This window comes from Carlito syrichta, unplaced genomic scaffold, assembly GCF_000164805.1.
Source record: "Carlito syrichta isolate Samal-C Ts95f unplaced genomic scaffold, Tarsius_syrichta-2.0.1 Scaffold294983, whole genome shotgun sequence".
Taxonomy (NCBI): domain Eukaryota; kingdom Metazoa; phylum Chordata; class Mammalia; order Primates; family Tarsiidae; genus Carlito; species Carlito syrichta.
Window position 1 is genome coordinate 167,831 of NW_007239079.1, and position 17,634 is coordinate 185,464.

Here is a 17,634-nt window from a genome sequence, read left to right on the forward strand (position 1 = left end):
CTGAGCCCGTGGGTTCGAGACCCGCCTGGGCAACTTGGTGAGACCTCATCTCTACAATAAATCAAAAAAAAATTAGCCAGGCAGGTAACACACGCCTCTAGTTCCAGCTACTTGGAAGGCTGAGGCGGCAGGATCGCCGGAGCCCAGCAGGTCGAGGCTGCAGTGGCCAGGAGCACTCCAGTCTGGATGACAGAGTGAGACTCCAACTCAAAAATAATAATAATAATAATAATAGTTGACAGCATTTGGCGCTGACTAGGCGGTGTCCGAAGAGCTCTGCATACTGTACCTCAGCTCCTTGCTGTACTATTCTCAGTAGGTGACATGCAACACACAGGGCCATTAGTTCCCAAGTCAGAGCCACGAGGGCCATCCGTGGGGACGAGATCTGTGATCCTCGCAGTGGTGTCCCTGTTGAGATATAAAATACACGAAGCCACAGTCACAGGAGGTACAAGAACTCAGGTCATGTCTAGGAACTGCCCAGGGATTGTCCACCGGGCCTGATCATGACTAAATAACCTGCTGCTGGAATCCTGGATTCCTCCTTCTCAAGTTCCCGAGAGTCACAGCAACTGGCTGCTACCTGATGCTCAGCCACTGCCACTCCTTGCCACCAGCGGCCCCGGGGTCTTTGTTTGTGCCTAGCGGTCCTGGGTTCTTGGTCATGCCTAGTGGCCCCGGAGTCTTTGGTCATGCCAAGCTTTGCTACATGCTCCCTCTAAGCAGCAACAAAAATATAGACAGGGCCAGCCTTTGCCTGTCCCTCCCCACCCAAAGAGAAAGGAAAAAGAGATGCTACTCTCCCCTATGTGGCTGCCCCACGTGCATGTCCGGCTTGCTGGCCTTGCCTGGCCCACGGACCCCTCTGCTACCCTGACCACCATTTTCTTCTGCCCATCCAGATCGTGGCCGCCATCCTCGCCATTGCTGGCATCGTGATGATGACCTATGCCGATGGCTTCCACAGCCACTCCGTCATCGGCATCGCACTGGTAGTGGCCTCCGCATCTATGTCTGCCCTCTACAAGGTACGTGTGGAGACCAGCTCTCGGGGCGGACCTGGCTCTCCTCGGCCAGCACAGTTGCCTTGGGTGCCTGGTCCTTCACTTGGTGGGGCTTTCCAGAAGCCTGTACTCTCAGTGGGCACCAGGCTGACGGAGATGCATCCAAGGTCATGGAGGGCGAGGGTGAGTGGCCGCCCTTGGTTTGGGCTGTCTGGCCTTTTCCATCTGTAGCCCCCTCTCTGCAGCATTTGGGATAACGTGGGTGGCATGCACTGAGTCAGCAGAGGCAGAGTCCTGACTTCATCGCAAAGGTAGCTGGAGTTCAGAGTTTGCTCAGATAAATTCCCACCTGATGGGATGCAAAGACTTGAATACCTGGTGCTACTTTGTCATGTGAGTTCTTACCCACAGTTTGTGCAGTCGTCACTGCTTGGTGGGAATCCATGTGCATGGCAAGCACTCCCTTGTGGGCTAAAGAGATAAAAACCCAACTGCTGTCAGAGGGGGTTATGAGGTATTTTTGGCAAAACGTTGAGAACCGTGGAAAGGCGCTTCCCAACTGCAGGCCCAAGTCTTATGGAAACCAGTTTTTATTCCCACACCCGACCCCTGGCTCTTTCACCCTCATCCCTATCAAGCCTCACTTCTCTCTTCCTCTCTCCTCCTCTTTGGTCCACGGTAGAGAATTGCCCATGTGTCAAATGGTATGGGTTCTTTCTCTGGAACGCCTCTCATGGAGGGGCTGTGAGGATCTAGCCCCTTTCTGAGCCTTCAAAGCCACTGTGCAAATGCAGCCATGACTAAAAGGTGACATTCTGCTATATTCGGCTGTGTATTAATGAGACACAGTCCACCATGAGCACAGTGTTCAGATTCAGATTTCCGTCTCCTCCTCTACCGCCTGCAAGTTGTCCAGAGAGGCTGCTAGGCGGGAGGCTAAAAGCTGTGCCTGTCCTTTCCCATACCCCCTGCCCCTGGGCCAGGAGATAGCTGGAGAAGTTGGGAAATGGCTGAGCAGGAAAAGTGGGGGAAAACAATGCAGAGACCCCCTCGAGACCACCAAGTCACTCCGCACAGGGCTGGGCTGATCCCTCTGCTCCTCCAGGTTCCATTTCTACTCATTTCGGTCACCTTCGTCCGTCTCCTCCCGACCTTCTGAGCACCTGAAATGATGTATAAGCAAGAACAGGTGTAAGAGAATAAAATTCTGGTACATTCCACCGAAACCCCTGCCACTTCCGAAATAGGGGTGGTGGGATGGAGCTGAGATGAGGAAAATCCCTCCACCCTTGGTTTGCAGAAAGTATCTTTGCAGCCAAAGGTCTTTCTCTTGGGGACAGTGGTTTTTACACTGTGTTTGCAGGGCCAGGGACCCAACTTAGGGCTCCCTGAGAGGGTGTGTCCTCATGGCAGCTACCTCTAGGCGATGTGGTGTTGTGAACACAGCACAGGCAAATCCAGCCTGGTGTGAGGGCCCATGACTCCTGGGCTGCTCTCTATTGGAGCCAGAGGGTAGCTCTCCACCACCGCGTCACTGGGAACTGAACATGTAAGAGGAGCACAGGCCAGGCCCTGTTCACTTTACGTGGACCATGGTGTTATCCTGCAGTGCAGCCCAGCCTTCTGGCGGACACTCCACTTCACTTCTGTCAAGCTGGGGCCTGAGGTGAGCCCTCACTCTCCTCCTGTTTCCTCCTGCAGGTCTTGTTCAAGCTCCTCCTGGGCAGTGCTAAGTTTGGAGAAGCCGCCTTATTTCTGTCCATTTTGGGTATCTTCAACCTCCTCTTCATCACCTGCATTCCTGTCATCCTCTACTTTACCAAAGTGGAATACTGGAGCTCCTTTGATGACATCCCATGGGGAAACCTTTGTGGATTTTCAGTTCTCTTATTGAGTAAGTGGCGCCCACCCTGTCAGGGACCCCAGAAAGCAGCCACGGACCGAGGACTCGCTGGAAACCCTCGCCCTGAAGGAGAAAACCCATGCTTATTGTTATTCTTAAGTCCTTGCTACTTTTCAAGATCTTTGTGTTTCAGAAAGTCTTTGAAATGATGATGCTGGATTCTGATTCCAGAACCAGAGTCACTGTCATAGTATCAGTGGTCCTTGCTTCTCTAAGTTGTGAACTAATGGCCCTGTGGCTTATATGTCGCCTACGGAGAACAGTGCAGTGTGGAGTTGGTACAGTAATACACGCAGAGCTCTTAGGACATTGCCTGATCAGTGTCGATGTTCAACTGATACCATCAGCTATCATTATTACAAATGTCATCTATACCATCATGGCCACCATTACTCAGTGTGAGATTAGTGCTAGGCAGGAAAGCAAACAAGGAGGTGACCCACCCAGTTTCCCTCGAAAAACACATACCCGCCGAGCATGGTGGCTCAAGCCTGTAATCCCAGCACTTTGGGAGGCCGAGGCGAGAGGATCGCCTGAGCTCAGGAGCTTGAGACCAGCCTGGGCAAATTGGTGAGACCTCATCTTTACAATAGTTCAAAAAATAAGCCGAGCATGGTAGTGTACGCCTGTAGTTCCAGCTATATGGAAGGCTGAAGTGGAAGGATCACCTGAGCCCAGCAGGTTGAGGCTGTAGTGGCCATGAGCATGCACTCCAACCTGGGCAACAGAGTGAGACTCCAACTAAAAAAAAAAAAAAAGAAAGAAAGACACATACCCCAAAGTTTCTGTGCATATGTCATTCCAGAACCCTGCCAGGAGCAGAGGCAACACAGCTGGTGAAATGGTCTAGTCCCCTTTTCTAGTACCTTCTTACCTCTTCTGAATTTCTTTTACTTTCTTCAAAGTTCAGGGAACAGAGTTTCTGTCCCTAATCTCATGTCCTGGAACCGCTGAAAGAACCTCAAATTTACTAAACCAGAATAAAAGGTCATTGTAATTCCTGTGACTCCAGCCTTGTCAGAGAAACTTGTCAGCCTTGTCAGCTGGGCTAGCAAAGAGGTAAAGTACAGGTCAGCCATGAATAATACCCACTTTTCACATTCTTTATTTCAGCATTCAATATTGTATTAAATTTTGGAATTGCTGTTACCTATCCCACTCTGATGTCTCTTGGAATCGTCCTCAGTGTACCTGTGAATGCAGGTAAATTTATATAACTTTCTATATCTGCTTGTAAACACACACATATACACACTCACACATTCATATATTCACTCACACACACACATATACACACACTTACACAAGCACATATATATACACACACATACATATATTCTTCACTCACACACACATACACACACACACACATGCTCACACACACACTCTCTCACATATATACTCACATATGTTCTTGCTATGCCTGGTGTGGAATGCATGTTTAGCCTTCTGCAAAGAAAAAAAAAAGTCTAGGTAAAATGTTGTTTGTTATCTGTGCACTATTTTCTCCAGCATGGATTGATTTTCATATACCACACCAAACTATAGAAAGTCTAAAGCCATCTCGATTCTAACTGGTTGGGACCAAGAGGAATATCATGAGTAATTTGAATAAAGGTAGAAACTCACAGAGCAGAGAAAAATTTTGATTTTTGCAAGTGACTTCCTGAGGGGAGAGAACTGGCTTGGGGTCCGATGTAGAAACATGCTGACACGTTGAGGAAGCGTGAACATTGTTCCTCCGCCTCCCAGAAGAGAGGAGAGACTTGCTGTGCACAGGTACACGGGACCCTGCTTGCTCCCCCCCGGGGGCTCGTTGCCAAGGCGCACAGCAGACAGCTCTTCCTGGAGCTTGTCTTTACCTGCCCGCACCTCCCTTTTCCTGGCTCACGCTGCTGTGAATTTTAGACTTTCTCACCAGAATCCCCTGGCCTCCCACTGACCACCCTGCATGTCCTTTCTCAGCCAGAACAAGGCTATGAACCCCTCTCCTCCAGAACATTCACGCGCTTGGCCCTGGCACAGCTTCCTCCAGAGCCGTCTCCTGAATCCCCTATCTCCCAGCCATTAGAGCCATTAGAGGATCAAGCCCTTCTCCTGCTCAATATGATGATAGAAACACCCACGTATACACACACATATATACAGACCCCATGGTGGCCCCAGGCCCTCCCGGCAGGACCACCTCATGACACAGTGTGAGAAGGACCCGGTGGGCATCAGGAGAGACGGGACGCGGGCCCACCTGGAGGTCTGTGGTCCCAAGGCATCAGCTCTCTGGGCCTTGGCTTCTCTCCTCTGCAAATGAAGGTCATGCCTCGCCTTGCTGCTTCGGTTGATATGAGACCCAAACGAAGTTATCTACAAGACAGCACTTCCAGATGCAGAAGGCACTCAAGCTCCTGGACAGCTCATAAAAAGTGGTCCAGACCCTGCAGGCTTCTGAAAAACAGCTGATCAACCCACTCCCCCTCATTCGTTGCATCTTTAATTTATAGTCACACAGTATTTCTGTCTCGAGAAGGCATTTTATAGGCACATCATACAGAAACTGACTTTGAGTGTTTAATATAGGCAGGTGTTCGAGAGATTGATCAAAATCATTTCTCATTACTTACTGCCACATAAGAGATTTGATGATGTGTCAACACAAAGAATTGCATGCAGTGCTTGACTGGGGGAGAGAAGCAGAGGAACCTGCTGGGCTTATCAGATCAGAGCGTGCCCAGCTGCAGGGCCCTCTCTGACGTCTGCTTGTGAGAATGGCTGGTTGACTGTCCTCACGTGCTGGATGAACAGAATGTTTTGCTGATATTAAAAATTAAGATACAGCTGGGCTTGGTGGCTCAGCCTGTAATCCTGCGCTTTGGGAGGCCGAGGTGAGTGGATTGCCTGAGCCTGCGGGTTTGAGACCCTCCTGGGCAACTTGACGAGACCTCATCTCTACAATAAATCAAAAAACTCGCCGGGCGTGGTAGTGCGCGCCTGTGGAAGGCTGAGGCGGAAGGATCGCCAGAGCCCAGCAGGTCGAGGCTGCGGTGGCCACTGCACTCCAGTCTGGGCGATGGAATGAGACTCCAACTCAAAAAAAAAAAAAATTAAGATACAATTGAGTCTTGAACAACCCGGGTGTTAGAGGCACCAAACTCCGCCCCCCCCCATGCATATAACTTTTGACTCCAAAGCATAACTTTTAATAGCCTACCATTGACCAGAAGCCTTCCAATAACATAAACGGTGGATGAACACGTATCTGGCATGTGATATGTATTATATACTGTATTCTTACCACAAAGTAAGCTAGTAAAAAAGAAACTATTAAGACAGTCATAGGAAGAGGAATATATATTTGCTGCCCATTATGTGGAAATGGGTCATCGTAAAAGCCTTTATCCTCATCATCTTCACATTGAGTAGGCTGAGGAGGAGGAGGTTGTTCTTGCTGTCTTGGGCGTGCCAGAGTTGAAGGACATTTGGCGTGTAAGTGGACCCATGCGGTTCAAACCCATGTTGTCCGAAGGACAACTCTGTGTGTGCATGTGCATGTGCGTGTGTGTGTGTGATATATATCTCCCCAACTGCCCCTGTTCATTCTTTTTTTCTGTCTCACACAAATGAATGTCTGAACTAATGCCAGCTGTGTTTTGGGAGTTGAAATACAAGGGTAAGGCCTCCCACCAGAGAGGTTTATGAAGCTATGGGTGAGATCCTAGTGGCCACCCCAGCCCACCTGGAACAAAATCATTCTGAGGAGGATCTCGTGGTCTGAGGAAGACCACAACCCCACCAGACGGACAGGGCTGTCCCAGGCCCCGCCCCCTCTCCAGGGCTGCCCCTCTTGCCCTGGGCCCCACCCAGCTCTGCTACCCAGTAACCCCCGCACTCTGTCTCCCACAGTGGTGGATCACTACACCAGCCAGATTGTCTTCAACAGCGTCCGGGTCATCGCCATCATCATCATAGGCCTGGGCTTCCTCCTTCTGCTTCTGCCAGAGGAGTGGGACGTCTGGTTGATCAAGCTGCTCACCCGCCTCAAAGTGAGGAAGAAGGAGGAGCCCTCGGAGGGCGCAGACCTGGGCTCCGGCCCTCAGAGCAAGAGCAGAAGAGGCCGCCCTTCCTTGGCCCGCTAGGCCACGCTCCAGGACAGGACGTGCTGGGGCACCTCACGCGAATGACTGGGAGGTCTCTTCCTTACGGGAGGAACCTCAGTGGGGCGAGGTGTACATACCTGTACAGTTTTGGTCATCTGCGGTAAGTCCTGCGGTATTTATTGGCATGTCCAACTTGCTTGCACTTTTCCACATCAGACCTTCCACTCCAGGGTACCGATCAAGACGGACGAGGGAAGAAGAACCTCTCAGCGCTTTTCCAGTGAATGTAAAGTGGGTTAAAGTGATCTTTGCATAGATTGTTCTGGATGATTGATGCTCTTGACAAGCCAGGGCAAATGTTTTGAATCTTAGCCACCGAACATGACATTGTACACTGTGATTATTTTTCAGCTATGGTAGGTCATATTTTGTTTTATACCAGAGCTGCACTCTTAATTTCAAGGAATTTCAGTGAACCAAAAGAGAACTGTCAATTACTGTGGATGGACGGATGGACAGAGGGAGGGAGAGAGGGATGCCTGGGATGTGAAGAGGTGAGGCAGACACAGATAACGGACATCAAACACCGTCAGAGGACGGGCCTGTGCCGGGTCACGGGGAGGGCAGGATGGGTCCAAGCCCCGGCTGGCCTGCTCTCACGTGTCTGCGTAAGATCATGCGAGAGAAATCACAGTGCCTTCTACAGAATTTTCATCTTTACCTATGTGAAGCGAGGTGACGTGATAAGTCACTGGCGCTGTCTTATAATTTAGATGTAGAAATCTTTAGAAACAAATAAAACTATTATCTGTGAGTGCGTGTGCGTGTGCGTGTGCGTGTGTGTGTGTGTGTGTGTGTACCAAAATGACAAAGGTGATGGCCAGTGTATACAGAACGTGTCCGAAGTGTACGATACGCATATAAGGTGGATTGTGCAGGAGGAGATTGCTGGTTGCTTTTACTTCCCGACCAAGACTGAAAAACTACTTACTGAATCCATAAACCTTTTTATGAAACTTTTAAGCACCAGGCTGTTTAATTACACAATTTAGGTCTGCCAGAAAATTCTATCTGTGATAGATCTGTAAAGAGGGACAGGGGTTAGAGTTTACTATTTTTGAAGTTTACATTGTTACATATGAAATGGAAACCTTATTTTGAAATGTTGTCATAACCTAATGGTGCATTCTGTAACCATTGGAGTCTTTTGTTTGGGGGAGGGAGGGCAGAAGAGGCATTCATGACCTGAACTTTTTAGCAAATTATTATTCTCAGTTTCCATTACCTGTTTGGCCAAACAGATTAATAAAATATTTGAAAAAGAAGCCTTCAGTGCTGTCTTCATGGCCTCTCTGTCACTTTCTCTCATAGTATCTGGTTCATCCTCCCAGCACCATCAAGGCAGGTAAGGCGGCCCACCTACCTCAAGGGAAGGAAACGTCCCAGAATGATGAGTTGACGTTCACAAATGTAGAAAGCAGACTCATCCTCCCAGGCCTCATAGAAACTGGCAGTCTCGAAGCAGCTTTTTCTTTCCTTCCTTCTGCTCTTTTTCTCTCATTGCTCCCTGTTGTGCCAGACCCCCAAAGACCTCCAAAGGGAAAGCACGCCAAAGAAATGGCCTAGAGACAACGGACAAAACATGGAATTCATTCGGGAATTTGGCTATAGGGAAAGGCCGGGAGCAACCGGCTAAACAAGAAGAAACCACTCCCGATTGTAACGGCACACAGGTTAAATCGCACCTTCCACAGAGCGGAGTGCAGGGTGAAACATGAGAAGGGTAAGGTTTCTAGTGCGAAGGTGTAGTGTAAGAACACACTTACATATGCATTGCATGTACACGGAATGGCTGCAATTTCTCTCTAGGGTTGGGTTTTTTTTGTATCATAACAAACGAAAGGTGAACTAAAGGGAGCCCAGGGTTGAGGGCATTGATCCGGGTGGGCCCAATCTGGTCTGAAGCAGCCTGGGAAGCCAACTACCTCAAGGAAGCGTGTGCAAAAATACTCACTGATGTGGTCAGCAGACACGGAGGACACTTTGCCCGTGGCCTCAGCATGGCCTGTGGGCCCAGGCCTGGAGCCTGAGAGGAAGAGGACCACCCGGCTGGCCATCTCCAGGACTCCTCCCCGGGCCCCGGCCCCCTGCTTGGGGCGATAGTCAGGGTGTGCTCATGTTGTCACTGAGTGTGCATGGCCCCACACTCCCTCAAGGCACCTGCCCTGCCTGTGGCTTCCTCCCCGCTTTTGCTTTTCAGATGGTTCCTCAGCTCATCTCATGCTGGTCTCTTAGGGCTGCCAGAATGGCAGTCCCAGTCCCTAAATCCACACGGTCTTCCAGCTCAGCCCTGCCTGCCGCTCTGGGCCTCCTGACCTAATTAGGTAGCTGTTCCAGGCTCTATAATGGGATTCCCCGGGTCTCACTCCAGGACTGCAGAGGGCCAGTGCTCTCTCACACGGGGTGTGAGCAGAGAGAAAAATGGAGCCTCTTCAGGATGCCTCAGCTCACCACCCACACCTGGGCATCTACACTCCAGGCACCACTGGCTATGTAGGCTCTGAACCTGGAGAATCTAGTTGTCCTGAGCAGAGGGTTCCTCTACCCAATGTGTCCAGGTGCATGCTGGGAGTAGTTGGGGCAGCAGGATCCTGGACCAGTCGCCTCCACCACCCTGTTAAGGCTCCAAACCCCGCCAGCTACCCTCTGAGCCAAACACATATTTCCTTTGTAAGCCACCGTATTAAAAAGTTGGAAAGCCCTACCCTAGAGTAGATTCATCTTATTCTCTCATTGGGCACCTGGGGAGCCAAAAAGAATTGAGAGCAGGGACTCGGAGAGATATCCGCACACTATTCCCAGTAGCCAGAGGGCAGAAGCAACCCAGGTGCCCAGCGACAGAGACACCGATAAATAAAATGTGGCATCTGCATGCAATGGACTGTTATTTAGCCTCAGGAGGAAGGAAATTCTGACACATGCTACAACACGGTTGAACCTTGAGGATGCCGTGCTAAGGGAAATCAGCCAGCCCCCAAAGGACAAATCCCGTGGGATTCCACTTACAAGAGGGTCCTAGAGCAGTCAGAGTCACAGAAACCGAAAGGAGAGTAGTGGTTGCCAGGGGCTGGGGAAGGAGGGGAGAGGAATGGGGAGTTCGTGCTTAGGGGGTACATAGTTTCAGTTTGGGAAGATGAAAACGTTCTGGAGACGACGACGGTGATAGGAGCACAACAGTGTGTGAGTGTACTTGATGACCCAGAGCTGTATGTTTAAAAATAGCTAGAATGGGAACATTTATGTTATGCGTGTTTTACTAGTTTTGTTTTGTTTTGTTTTAAAGATGATGAAAGGTAAGGTGTGTGAAATAAAATGGTTAAAACTCTCTGTAGGCCGGGCTCGGTGGCTCAGCCTGTAATCCCGCGCCTTGGGAGGCCGAGGTGAGTGGATTGCCTGAACCCACGGGTTCGAGAACCGCCTGGGCAACTTGGCGAGACCTCATCTCTACAATAAATCAAAAAATCAGCCAGGCGTGGTAGCGTGCGCCTGTAGTTCCGGCTCTTTGGGAGGCTGAGGCGGAAAGATGGCCAGAGCCCAGCAGGTCGAGGCTGCAGTGGCCGGGAGCGGCCACTGCACTCCAGTCTGGGCGACAGAGTGAGACTCCAACTCAAAAAAAAAAAAACAACTCTCTGTAGTCCTTTCAGGACGTTATTATAAACCTGAGTGGAGTAGGGGGTGTGTTGAAAGATTTCTTTCCAGGAAAAATACAACCGCAACCTTCCCTCGTGGTTTTCAGCGCTGGGATGTGCTGGTGCAAACCTGGAAGGGATCCGTAAACAGAAAACCCCAGAAAGGAGTTCCTGCTGGTGGAACAGACAGCCCCAAGGGCTTTGGGAAGCGGGTGTCATCCCTGCTCTGTCTAGGGAATTGTCTGCCCTCTAGAGGCAAGTTGGGGCAACCGCTAAAGAATATTTCTATTTTGGCTCCTTGAAGGAATAAAAGTAAAGCCAAGGCAGAGGGTACAGAGGAGACCAAGACCTCTGTCTGCTGCTGCTGAAGGTGGCGGAAAATGCCCTCAGCAGTGCCTGGCTCTCTCCTTTCTTTGGGAATGTGGTCACTTGGGGGGAGAGATCATGAAGTGACCGGCTGGCAGCCTTGCCATCCCAGGTCAGAGCTGCCTCTAAGAACACACCCCTGCTGTGTAGACCCTGACCTCCTGCCCCCTTGGGCTTTCGAGGATAAAGAGAATTAAGGGAGAGGAAATTATGGTCAAAGACCTCGGTAGAACAGCTGTGTTTCTAAATCTAGCCAAGGCTGCATAACATGGAATTCTTCATCTTCAATTTTGAAAAAAAAAAAAGTTTGCCTTCGATTAGATCGTGGAGGTGGTCACACTCCACGTTTAGCTGTGAACATGCTAAAACTCAGTAAGGTGTATGATTTAAACGGGTGAATTTTACGATATGTGAATTGCATCACAGTGAAGCAGTTTAATACATAAATGGCTGCCCCACAAAGTGATTTAAAATTCCTTTACCAGGTCAGGCTCGGTGGCTCAGCCTGTAATCCCAGCACTTTGAGAGGCCGAGGTGAGTGGATTGCCAGAGCCCACGGGTTCGAGACCAGCCTGGGCAACTTGGCGAGACCTCATCTCTACAATAAATCAAAAATTAGCCGGGCGTGGTAGCGCGCGCCTGGAGTTCCAGCTACCTGGAAAGCTGAGGCGGAAGGATCCCTGGAGCCCAGCAGGTTGACACCAGGGTGGCCATGAGTGTGCCACTGCACTCCAGCCTGGGTGACGGAGTGAGACTCCAACTCAAAATAAAATAAAATAAAATTCCTTTACCAAAATCTCAAGCAGAGAAGACATTTGTTGGGTTGTTTGCTTGTTTCTGACTGTGCAGCACCTAATTCCCATTTGAAATAACATCTTGCTATCAGTGAAGAAACTTAAAGGAAGAGAGTCTGCGTCTCGGACCTGCCCACGGCACAGGAGAGGCCAGATGATGTGAACTGGACTTGTCCTGAAGCAAGATGCCAGACCCCAAAGAACAGCCCAAGAAGGTGGTGCCACCCAGCCAGTCGTGGAGGTCCCTGTGGGGACCCTGGCCTCTTCCCATCTTAAAGGCCCATGGTTCTTGCCCTTTTCCAAGCAGACCCTTTGGGCTCACAAAGTCGCAAGAGCCTTCCAATAGATTCTCTTTTGTTTAGAAAAGCAAGACACAGGCTGGGCTCAGTGGCTCAGCCTGTAATCCCGCAATTTGGGAGGCTGAGATGAGTGGATTGCCTGAGCCGGCGAGTTCGAGACCTGCCTGGGCCACTTGGCGAGACCTCATCTCTACAATAAATCAAAAAATCAGCCGGACATAGTAGCGCACGCCTGTAGTTCCGGCTACTTGGAAGGCTGAGGCGGAAGGATCGCCGGAGCCCAGTGGGTCGAGGCTGCGGGGGCCGGGAGCGGCCACTGCACTCCAGTCTGGGCGACCGGGTGAGACTCCAACTCAAAAAAAAAAAGCTCTTCACAGTGCTTAAAATATTTTTTAAAGAAATGTTAAGCAATAGTATGGTCTCATCCATTTTGTGTGTGTGAACTTGACAGTGCCAAATGCTTGAGAAAATCCTTTTCTTGAGTTAAAATTGTGGTAAACTTCAGTTCAGATAATCTCCTTCAAATTATTTTTGAAAATACTTGGGGTTACTAGAATCATAGAAAAGGAGATTTTGTGTAAATACACCTTAATGTGTTGTGAATTTGGGCTCAGGCCTTTTTTTCCTCTTATGTAAAAACAAGAGAACATGTAGGAATACTTATAAACACACAATCTAGTAATAACTGTCATTATAACAGCAACAGGAGGAACAGGTGGAGTAGAACCTGTGAGGACACAGGAGGGGCCCAGAGGGAGCTCTGGCAGGTGACAGCTCTGAGGAGGACTTGAGGGAGCATTCAGACAGGTCTCTCAAAGCCAGGTAAAGGCAGGGCAGGTGCACAGGCAGCCAAGAGGACTCACCTGCTTAGCTCCACACCTGCTGTTCCACCCACAGAATCAATCGCACACTAGAGAAGAGTCTCTTGCCAAGAGAAAACTGCTAGGAGGACTTAACAAGCCTCCAGAAGGAAATTCCAGGAGTCCCCCTGTGTATTCCTCATGGGAAGCCAAAGACCATCGGCCACCCCAAGCCCTTCAATGTGTGAGGCACCTGTGGGATGCTAACGACCTGGGCCATCCCAGAGGCTGGAGAGAGAAAGACGTTCAAGCCAATGTTCCCAAGACCCTGTTCACGCCCACCTGCAGTGTGTGTACGGGGATCGGAGGAGGCTCTGTATGAGGTTAGTGGCTATCACAGACAAACCTAAGGATGTCGCAGGACCCCGTGCACCAAAGCGGATATTCCTGATCCTCGGGCAGCTCTTCTTCAAGACATGGCTGGGGTCCCAGACTTCTTCTCCCTCCGGCTCTTCCATACTCAAGGTAGCGAGCCGGAGAAGAGAAAGGCCTGCAGGGAGCTCACCTCACTGCTGCTCAGGCTGGAGAGTGTTTGAACCTGGAGGTTCCATCTGTTGAACTCCCAGGCCAGTATCTGCATAGCAAGAGGGGGCAATTTGAGTATATGTATGCATTGTAAAAACTGCCCAGACTGCACCACTATGCAATATATGCATGTAAGAGATCTCTACTTGTACCTCCTGAATCTATAAAAAGAATAAAGAAAACCTATCGTTGCATCACTGTGGTGCTCTTTTGAAACCTATCAGGGATTAGAGTATGATTTCTTTTCATTATTATTATTTTTTTTTGTCCTCTGACCACTCTCTTCTGGCACCTCCATGATGGGGGACTGTAAACTCAGTTTCACCAGCTGGATCTAATTATTCACCCAGTGGTCCGACTCTACCTATTATCTGGTCCCATTCTGCCAGTGAGAACTTTGAATTCCTGGCATACCTTCCTTGCGGGGATGCTGAGAGTCTAGCACTTTTTTTAGGATTTTGCAAAGATGTGTCTGTAGGTCGCCTTGCTGAATGGTGTTGCTCTGTACTTTGGATTTCCTCAAGCAGACCATGTGTGAATATGTGCGTGTGTGTTTGCCGCATTTTCTGTGTGTGTATCTCTCCCACCAATTAGGCTATTGATATTTGTTCAAATAAGTCATTCCTGTGAACTATTCATCATATAATAGTCACTATCTTTTTTAATAATGCCACTTAGAGCTGGACATATAATCATCAAGGTACAACTTGGTGGCTTTCTTTAATCCCTTATTGCGAGCAGTTACCCCATAAAGCAACCCTAGTGTTTTTCTCCAACACTTAATTTTAATTTCCAAAGCTTAATTTTAAGAATTCAAATCTTAGCCGGGCTCGGTGGCTCAGCCTGTAATCCCTCGCTTGGGGAGGCTGAGGTGAGTGGATTGCCTGAGCCCGCAGGTTCGAGACCCGCCCGGGCAACTTGGTGAGCCTCATCTCTACAATAAGTCAAAAATTAGCCAGGCGTGGTAGCACGCGCCTGTAGTTCCGGCTAGTTGGAAGGCTGAGGCGGAAGGATCACTGGAGCCCAGCAGGTCGAGGCTGCGGTGGCCGGGAGCGGCCACTGCACTCCAGTCTGGGCGACAGAGTGAGATTCCAACTCAAAAAAATAATAATAATTCAAATCTTAGCACTAGCACCATTTAAAAGTCCAAAGCATTAGACATAAGTAGGTGTTTGCCAAATGATAACATTTATGTCATCATCACCATGCTCAGGGGAAAGTCTGCCAAGCTTGAGCACCTCAACCAGTGTTATACCTTTATTTTCCTGGTTCTCATCCCTGTCTCCTCCTCTCCTCTCCTCTCTCTCCTTTGTCTACTCCCACCATTACACAAAAGCGCCCATTCTTTCCATCCAAGGCCACCTTCTTTCCTATTTTCAACCAACTTTGTGTCTTTGATTTTTGCCTCTTTGAAAATCCCTTTCAAATTATCTCAGCCAAACTCCAAATCTGAGTTTTCAACTATCTCCAAAATATTTTCCCCAATGTGTCCTGGTATCCCCTCCATCTTAATATGTTCAAAGTTAAACTTAACACAATGTTTTCACCCCCTCCAAAACAAAAAAAATCACACACACAAAAAACATCTCCATCCTAACCTATTGGTGTGAATTGGCATCACTATTATCTTACTTTTCCAATGAACAGTTACCATAATGCTATAAGAAAGGGATTCGCAGCCGGGCTCGGTGGCTCAGCCTGTAATCCCGCGCCTTGGGAGGCTGAGGTGAGTGGATTGCCTGAGCCCGCAGGTTCGAGACCCACCTGGGCAACTTGGCGAGACCTCATCTCTACAACAAATCAAAAAATTAGCCAGGCATGGTAGCACACGCCTGTAGTTCCAGCTACGTGGAAGGCTGAGGCGGAAGGATCGCCGGAGCCCAGCGGGTCGAGGCTGCAGTGGCCTCCAGTCTGGATGACAGAGTGAGACTCCAAATCAAAAAAAAAAAAAGAAAAGAAAGGGATTCGCATTAGCCGGAAACTGCTGGGGAAGAGGAAGGAGCATATCACATCAATAAGGGCACCTGATCTCAAACCAGGCAAAGTGGGGACCAAAGGGAGGCCCAGACTTTACCTGTGTGATGACCACTTGTATACCTGATCCTGAATTGTACCCAATATTTTAAAAATAAAACCTCATCATGTGAGATTTTTAACTTCTTCACCCCTACACTAGCAGGCACTACACCATACACGTCCAAATCAGCTGCATTCCAACTCCAAAGCATCTCCAGAAGCCTCCCTCCACCCGGGCCCCACCACTGTCACCCGATTTCACACCCTAGGACGTGTCACCCCGTGCGCAATGAGAGTCTTCTGATTCATTCCCTACACCCTGTGGAGCTGGGATTGCTTCACTGTGTTACCCAAGGATCTTCAGTAACTTCCTGTACTTTAGTAAATAAACCTGCATTCCCTAGCCTGGACTCAAGGCCCCCCATAATTTGGCAGTAAGTCACTTTTCCAAACTCATCTGTCACTACAACTCCCACCCTCTCCGCTCCTCAACCACATGAGACTGTTTACTGTTTCACAAATGAATTCTCTCCTCTCTTGTCTTGGTAATGTGGTTATTTCTGCATGGGATCCCTGCTTGCTTCCCTCTCTTTCTGCCTGACAGGGCCTTAAATATCTACTTCAGATGCTTCCTTTTTTACGAAACCTTCCCCATTCCCCCACAAGAATTACTCTGCCTACTCTGACCCTCACCAGTTTCTCTATCTCTTCGGTCCTCCATCATAGACAAGACTCAGTTTCCCTTCTAGATACGAGTATCCTTAAGAGGAAAAAAATAACCTTGCCTGTTTCTTATTCTATTGCTCCTGGCGTGCGGCAGAGTCCCATACAACCAGTAAAATATAAATGTTTATTGACTTAACTCTTTTTGTAAACTTTTAAAATAAGTTAACATAATTTATAGCAAAGTGGTTCCCCTCTCAACTCTCTCTATCTGTGCAAGGTGAACATTTTAGGCATCAGCTATGAGAGGGAACCCCCCCAAAAAAACAGGTTTATAGCTGGGATTATAAGTATGAGCCACTGTGCCCAGACCTATTTTTATATTTTGTGTCAGGGCCTCACGCTTTCACCCAGGCTGGAGTACAGTGGCACAATCATGGCTCACCCCTGTCTTGATCACCTGGGCTTAAGTGATCCTCCTACCCAGAATTTTTTTTTTTGTAGAGACAAGGTCTCACTATGTTGCCTATGCTGGTCTGGAATTCCTGGGCTCAGGCAATCCTTCCGCTTCAGCCTCCCAGAGCACTGGTATTACTGGCTAGAGGCATTGCTCCAGTTTCAGTGAAGATCAAGCCATTTACAGAGAGAGGAGAGAGGAGAGAGAGAGAGAGAGAGAAAGAGAGTGAAAGGAGAGAAAGGTTGGTGTTTGATAGCTCAATAGCAACATAAAAAGCAAGATAACAGTGGAGAAGTATGTTCTAAAGCTCAAGAGAAGTATGGATGTTATATCCTGCCAAACCATCCTTCAAGTATCATACTATAGCACAGAAGTCAGCCACTTTGTGTGTGTGTATGAAGAACCAGATAGTAAATATTTTAGGCTTTGCAAACCATGTGTCTTCTGTTACAACTATTCAACTCTGTTGTTGTAGTATAAAAGACACCAAAGACAATTACATAATTGAAGGCATGTGTCCCAGTTAAACTTTATTTATAAAAGCTTCCAGTAGGCCAGAGTTGGCCCATGGGACAAAGTTTTCTGACCCATTGTGTAGACTATTGGGCTTAGCAATTGTATACCTTATTCAAGCAAGAAATACACATTGGCTTTTCTGCCAAATCTACTTCTACCACTTCCAGTGCTAATTAAGTCATCCTAAGGTGTTGATACAGATTAGAGTTAACTGATTAACCCACATTCACACATCAGCATGAACAATTCAAAAATAAATCATCAGCTGGGTTCGGTGGCTCAGCCTGTAATCCTGTGCCTTGGAAGGCTGAGGTGAGTGAATTGACTGAGCCTGCGTGTTCAAGACCCACCTGGCCAACTTGGCAAGACCTCATCTCTACAATAAATCAAAAAATTAGCTGGGTGTGGTAGTGCGTGCCTGTAGTTCCAGCTACTTGGGAGGGTGAGG

General features: G+C 48.8%; 1 protein-coding gene across 1 annotated transcript in view; it reads left to right on the forward strand.

The window, feature by feature from the left end:
* LOC103256729 (putative thiamine transporter SLC35F3) overlaps nucleotides 1–8,331 on the forward strand; it is a 15,225-nt gene extending 6,894 nt beyond the window's left edge. Inside the window, 7 exon segments of the mRNA XM_021710624.1 lie at nucleotides 906–1,031; nucleotides 2,709–2,901; nucleotides 4,024–4,113; nucleotides 6,808–6,822; nucleotides 6,825–7,069; nucleotides 7,072–7,237; nucleotides 7,240–8,331. Of these exon segments, the coding sequence (XP_021566299.1) occupies nucleotides 906–1,031; nucleotides 2,709–2,901; nucleotides 4,024–4,113; nucleotides 6,808–6,822; nucleotides 6,825–7,069; nucleotides 7,072–7,237; nucleotides 7,240–7,373 (969 nt within the window). The 3' untranslated portion in view covers nucleotides 7,374–8,331.
* The last annotated feature ends 9,303 nt before the right edge of the window (nucleotides 8,332–17,634 follow it).